Source organism: Limulus polyphemus, unplaced genomic scaffold (assembly GCF_000517525.1).
Source record: "Limulus polyphemus unplaced genomic scaffold, Limulus_polyphemus-2.1.2 Scaffold7056, whole genome shotgun sequence".
Taxonomy (NCBI): Eukaryota; Metazoa; Arthropoda; class Merostomata; order Xiphosura; family Limulidae; genus Limulus; species Limulus polyphemus.
Genome location: NW_013672666.1, coordinates 1 through 6961, shown reverse-complemented (window position 1 = coordinate 6961; position 6961 = coordinate 1). Strand labels below are relative to the sequence as shown.

Below are 6961 nucleotides of genomic sequence, written 5' to 3'. Positions count from 1 at the left end.
ATGTTCTGTTAAAAGCACTTGGAAATACATTATGCTATTTCTATTGCCAATGTAATAAAATTCACTAACCACTATGAATATTAATGTAGGAATAAACTGAAAGTTGCTTAAAGGAAAGGGTTTAGTGAAAATCATAGAAATGTTGTAAAATGTTATTATAGTAAATAAATAGGTGATATATCTGTGAATTGTCCAAATAAAGCTGTTAGTGTAAAAATAATAGATAGAAGATGGTAAATGAGGAGAGGAATCACACGAAGAGGTACTGGTTTCCCCTGAATTACATAACCAAAACTAAAAGGGAACTGCTGAATTTAACATGTAAAATTAATGATGTGGAAACAGTGGGCCAATTAGACACTGCATTTTATTACTTTAATATAGATTAAAAAATATGGCAATGAATTAAGAAATGGGATAACTAATTGTTGCCCTTTATCAGTAGGAAATGGTATTATAGACCAATCAATTTCTATTGTAAAAAAAACATAATAATACCCTGTGTCATTGGCTTATATTTTATTCAATAGAAAAAGTGTTAATATTGTTACGACAGTAGAAGTCACGTTACGCTAGTAACACGGCACGAGATTCTAGAAAAATCATGTCCATTCGTGAAGCCTCGAGTGTTCTCCAGATGCCCTCTATTTCGTATATATAAGCCGGTAAATAAAGTGATGGCAATAATTGAATTGCAGACAGGCAGAAATAGAGACGGACAATTGAATCAAGCATGGTAAAGTGGGTGAATCGTTCGTTGTGAATTATAGCGTGTTTTTAAATTAATATGACTGTGGAAATTAAGTGTATTGCAAAGTTCAATTGAGAAAGAATAAACTAGTTTTATTTAAAAAAAGACTTGTATCGCTGAAGTCCTTCAGAGAGAATTTTTATGAGTAATTAACAAACGACCAGAGACGTAACAATATGTTTTTTTGGACAAATGGCATTCAAATAAAAGTGCCTTCTGCACACTGTAACTTTAAAGAAACATTGATCCATGAAGTGCAATGTTTGCATTTAAATGGCAATGAAAGACATTATTAAAGGATGCCGATGTTTTAGTGATAAGCCTTAAAACTTGAAGTAAAACTGATCAGGCTAGACTTTATAGATTTGTAAAATGGTGGTACTTAAGATATCGAATGTATTAAAAGGTATTACTGCAAATAGGTGCTTGATCTTTTACGAGTGATTCAATGTTATTTCTTTGAAAATTGTGTAATACTGTTATTGTGAATAATCTTATGAATTAGGTTTATCTTCTGGTTCTTTTCTGCTGATTCATTATTACTGCTATCATTATTTTGTGATTTTGATATTAATAATGATTTTTGTATTTTTTTTATATTTGTTTTTTTATTTGGAGATTAAGTTGTTTATTTACAATGTCCTGGCCATGCACTATTTTATTAGTGTTTAATATTTTGCAAAACTTTGACTGTGCTTACTAAATCTCCAATTTTTTCATATCCTGACAATAATATCATTATTTGGAATGTCATAGCACAGATAGTTCTACTATTCCTAGCAGTAGTAAGGTGAATAAACTCATGACTCTCAGGAGAGAAATGTCACATGATAAACAAATAGAAATCAAAGTTTGGGCACGTGATGGCTAGTCCATGTGACAGGCTGAGGCAAAATATCATACTTCTGTAGGAGCTGTACCAAAACCGTGATGATTGTACGTAAAACTAGAAGCAGTTAATATAGAAAGCCCAACATTTTCAAGAGAGGTGTTAAATAATTCAGGGTATGCTCTTTACATGGTACACAATTCAGTAGAGATCATGTCACTGACATAGCAGGAGTAAATGTTACTTTGAGAACAGTAAGATACATATCAGTAAGAAATGGCCTCTGTGAATGTGTAGTTGCCCAAAAACCAACTTCAAACAATGTGAAGAGCAAAGCCGAAGGAGGGTGCTATACTGATGTATTCAAATTCAAGTAAGCAAAAATCAATAAGGGCTTGCTTGATGGCAGACAAAGAAAAGTATTGTGGTTAAAACTGTTACAGTCAAGCATGCTATGGGATCAATGCAATTAGGACTGCATGGTGGAATGATATCTCGATGTTGCTTCAGTAGATTATAGTATATAAACTGAAACATCATCCTATTTTCATTCAACAGGCAGCTACAGTCCATTAAAGATCTCAAATCTATGGTACCTTGATGGTAAAGAGGCTAATGGAAAACTCACAATCATGGCTTGCCATACACAAAATTTCAGTATCAATATTCTTGAAGTTGTAAGGGCTCCTGTAGAAATTGAAAAGGTCTACAGGTGACCAAACAACATGACTGAAACGTGAGAGTAACACAAGATCACTAGCACAATATTCCACAACTGTATATTGATATATTTATTGTAGCAAAAATAAAATAAAGTGTACTTCTCTGTTTAAAGCAAGTATAACTAATGCATTATACAACTTTCTTTCTTTACTTTTCTTTTGCATTTTGTGTAATAATAATAAATTATAGTAATGATAAATTGACCACTTAGTTGCAATTACTCATTGTTAGTGCTATAATCTGTGTATTACAATGTATTACCATAATTAGTTCCAATAGTGTATCCACCAAATGTTCTTTTTAACTGCAACAGTGTGTTATAGATAACATTGAAATTACAAGCCACACAAGTCCAGCTAACAAATAATCTCAACACACTCAATGCTCAAGCATAGTAGCTTTAACAAAAATGTGAAATAATTATAAAAAAAGTTTTAAATAAACTTCATAGTACAACTAAACCCAGTACTACAAAGGCGATACTTCATATGCTAATTATAAGATTAAATTTGCATAAATATTCTATATGCAAGTTCCATTACTTTGAAAACATTTATTCATAAGATAATCAAAATGAGTAGTAAAAAAGAATTATGAAGAAATGGTGCCATCTTTTATCCTTTCAGTTAATGTAAGAAGACAAATATATATTTATATAGATATAATACCAGTTACAAATGTTATTCCCATGTAGTACACACACACACACATACAACTTAAACACACACAGTCTCAAGCAAGTGACACAATGTAACAAAGTGTTGCTTGTAGTACTACCATGATTTATTGTTTAGAAATATATCATTTGAATTTTACTCTAAAATGTGTTGATTTTTATGTAAGATAAACACATTTCTACCTAACCAGAAACACTGACACAATGTGAAATACCTATTGAAAATGCTGTTTAGCCAACCCCACAAACATCTGGTAGTGTTTGGATACAAATAAAAGCCTGTTTGTTGTTTCAAGAAAAAGGATATCTGCCAAAAACAAAACATCAATAAGTCTGCTGATATGAAAATAACAGGTACTTTCATGAGGCATAAAAATAAATAAATCCTTTTTCAGCTGTGTTAGTAGTCACAACAAGGTGAAAGAATAGAATGTAAAACAATCTACAGGATATGCAATTTTAATATACTACTAAAAAGTTTTAAAAGAGGAAGATGTCTAAATATCTTATTAACATCATGCATGATAAATAATGATCAAAATATATTTTCCCAAATTATTGTTTGTGAGAACCAACAAATTTACAAATACAAAATACATTGGTTCATATCAAATATATTACTGAGGCAAAAACCTAACCACTCTTTATTTTAATCCAGCCTAAAAATACTGTTATACTTCTGAAAATCAACAAAGTTAAGTGTTCATAGAAAGTGAATCTTTATTAAAACCAAGTAAGATACTAAGGCAAGAAAAACTTTTCTGCAAATATACTGAATCTTGGTAGGTAAATATAAGTATTATAAATAATAAACAATTAAATTATTTTAATAACTCAGAATATCAACTAACCCATTTACCTTGTATGAATAATACTAATATTAGTAACAGTCATATTCTTAAGTCTAATGACTAATATATTCAAAATTTTAAGATTTATAATATGCACAAATGTAGACTCATGACAGTAAGTCATGATGTGACTTTTGGGCAAGATTATCCATATTACTGGCAGTGATAATCAATTTTTCTTGCACAGCTGACAGTTCCAACTTTCATCAATTTTCTATCCCTATTGTCAGTCACTTTTTGAATATTTTTCCCAATCCATTTGCAGTGAAATAAAGGTATAAACTGCAGATGATTTATCAATTTTAATTATATTTGAATGTCATTCATTTATACTAAGTGTTGCCAAAAGATATCACCAACAAAGATCAGAGAAAATGTGAGCAATCCATAACTTTCATGAAAGCCTTTCTTTATACTTTAAAGTATAAGTTTACTTTCAGCTCATTTATCTTACTTTAAATTTAAGTATAAATTATAATCCATTTGAATATTATTGAAACACCTGCAAACTTAGACTTTTTGCAGTTTTTTCAATCATTTTTAATAAAAAGTTTTATACATTTTTAAAAAATTATTTGAACAAATTTTGGCTTGACATTTTTCATTTTTGATTATGAAAACTTAAGTTTGACGATTTGATAAAATTGTAAAACTCAGAATCCTTAAGAACTGTTAAAGAGACATTACTGGCAAAAGTCCCAAAAGAAAAGATACTCATATCATTGGAAACAAAGGTGCAAATATGTTAATTTTAATCTTCATGAAAATGTGCATAAAATTAGCTCAAAAAACTGCAAAAATTTGCCATTCATGCAGCTTATCTCTATAAGTTGTGATTATCCCATTTTTAGGTATTGTGCCAGACATATGCGAACTTATAATTGGAAAAATCAAACTTCTGATCAATAAATTCATAAATGTTATGCAAATTCATTTGAACTTGTTAATACTGTGGTGTTTTGCTTTTAAAGAATCAAGCAGTGGTAAATTTACATATTTTCACTGGCACAGAATTATTAAAACATGTGAAAATCAGCCACATAGGTATAAAATTATTCTCAGAAATTAAATTCCAATTATATTTTAGACTGGTCAACATTACATTTTTCTGACATTGGCTATCAAATAATACTCAGCCAGTTCACAAAAAATCATTTTATTTATATTACCCTTGGGCTTATATAGAAATTTGATCTTATTATTCATGTCTCCTCTTTTGGATTATAAAAAAACCTTGTTCTAGACTTTTTGACCAAAATCCATGTGGCTGCAAGCAAAATATCTTTCCACATTTAAGCACTTAAAATGTTATACTGAGATGACAACAAACATTCTTAGTTATAAAAGCACACAAAATGTTCTTTAATTTATAATATCAAATATTTAGGCCAAATGTCAATACAAACAAGTATGTGTTTTAAACATGTATTTGTGTGATTGTTTTGTTAAATTTCATGTAAAGCTATTTAACTTTTAAGGGTTATCTGTGCTAGCCATCCATAACTTAGAACTGATAGAAATACAAAGAAGGCAGCTAGTTAACACCACCCACCAATTATTAGGTTACTTTTTACCAATGAAATGTGGAATTGACCAACACATTATAATACATATCCCACAGCTGCAAGGGCAAACATGTTTGTCAATAGCAGTCAAACTCATGACCTGCCTGTGGATGATGTTGAGTAACTGCCTTCCATGCGGACTATCACTTCAAAATTTAGGGGCGAATGGCACAGATACTGAAATAGCTTTAAAGTAGCTTTGCTCAAAATTTATCATGGATATATTGGGATATACTTCAAAGTCCCAATATACACATATATATTTTAACTCGAAATATTCATTGGACCATTACACCTAGCTAGCCCCAGCCTAGAATGAATTGTAATTGTATTACTATTAGTACTAATCAGTATTCACTTAGTTAATCCCTAAAACTCGATTTTCAACCAAATAAGGTTGGATTAGCTCCTATTCTTCGAAACATAATTCATTATGTTTACAAATTTTTAAAGAAATACATGAAATAGCATACCATTATTGTACATGTATATTTATTTACCGTTCGAATATTTTCATTGGCACAGGAGTATTACAACATGTGAAAATCACTTAATCAGCTACATAAATATAAAATTATTCTCAGAAGTTAAACTACAATTATTTTTAAACTGGTCAATATCACTTATTCTATTCAACGATGAAAAAGTCGCATCTATGTACATGCCCCTTAAAATAAAGAAAAATAATTAAACGTACATATTTTAAATGACAATAATGGTAACCATGTTAAAGGTAATTCCGTTTTGATCGCGAATTTTTTTGTCCCTGTAAATCATTTTTAATGTTATGCCAGGAGTTTATTAAGGCTAGAAATATTTATATATATTTGCTTATACCACATCTCCATACATAATTCATTTGTCATAACCAAAATAATTTATATTTGCACCTTTTCAGAACTAGTTTAGAATACATCTGTAATAAGGTATTGTTGCGTCAGCGAGGTCACGTAACTAGTATCATGCCACTTCTTTCTCGAACCTTTCGTCGGAAACGAAGTTATGGAAAATTAACTAACGAACGGAGACGTAACAAATTGGTGTCAGAGAGTGGGATAGAAAAAAAAAGAAGATGGAAACGAGAGGCGGAAAATCAAACTACAGCTTAGCAGATTTGATGGCAGCAATACAAAAACAGAAAAAGAAACAAGAAGAGAGACAACAGCAGTTGCAAGAAATCCTGCAACAGTGGAAACTCGAACAACAAAATAAACAATAAAAGAAACAATAAGAGAGACAACAGCAGTTGCAAGAAAACCTGCAACAGTGGCAGCTCGAACAACAAAATAAACAAGAAAAGAAACAATAAGAGAGACAACAGCAGTTGCAAGAAAACCTGCAACAGTGGCAGCTCGAACATCAAAATAAACAAGAAAAGAAACAAGAAGAACGAGAAGAGAAATCACAGCAGTGGTTGGAGGAAAAAGAAAAGAAACAAGAAGAACGAGAAGAGAAATTACAGCAGTTGTTGGAGGAAAAAGAAAAGAAACAAGAAGAACGAGAAGAGAAATTACAGCAGTGGTTGGAGGAAAAAGAAAAGAAACAAGAAGAACGAGAATAGAGATT

The 6961-nt window shown here is 30.6% G+C and overlaps 1 protein-coding gene across 2 annotated transcripts in view; it reads right to left on the bottom strand.

The window, feature by feature from the left end:
• LOC106474307 (ATP synthase subunit s, mitochondrial-like) overlaps positions 1–6352 on the bottom strand; it is an 18382-nt gene extending 12030 nt beyond the window's left edge. The window contains exons 1-2 of one of the 2 annotated variants that reach the window (XM_013934994.2): positions 5869–6038; positions 3195–3286 (exon numbers count right to left, since the gene is read on the bottom strand). In XM_013934994.2, the coding sequence (XP_013790448.1) occupies positions 3195–3286; positions 5869–5871 (95 nt within the window). In that variant the 5' untranslated portion in view covers positions 5872–6038. Of the gene's footprint in view, positions 1–3194; positions 3287–5868; positions 6039–6285 lie in introns of those variants that run through there. The other variant, XM_013934996.2, reaches the window with a different exon arrangement.
• Between the last annotated feature and the right edge of the window lie 609 nt (positions 6353–6961).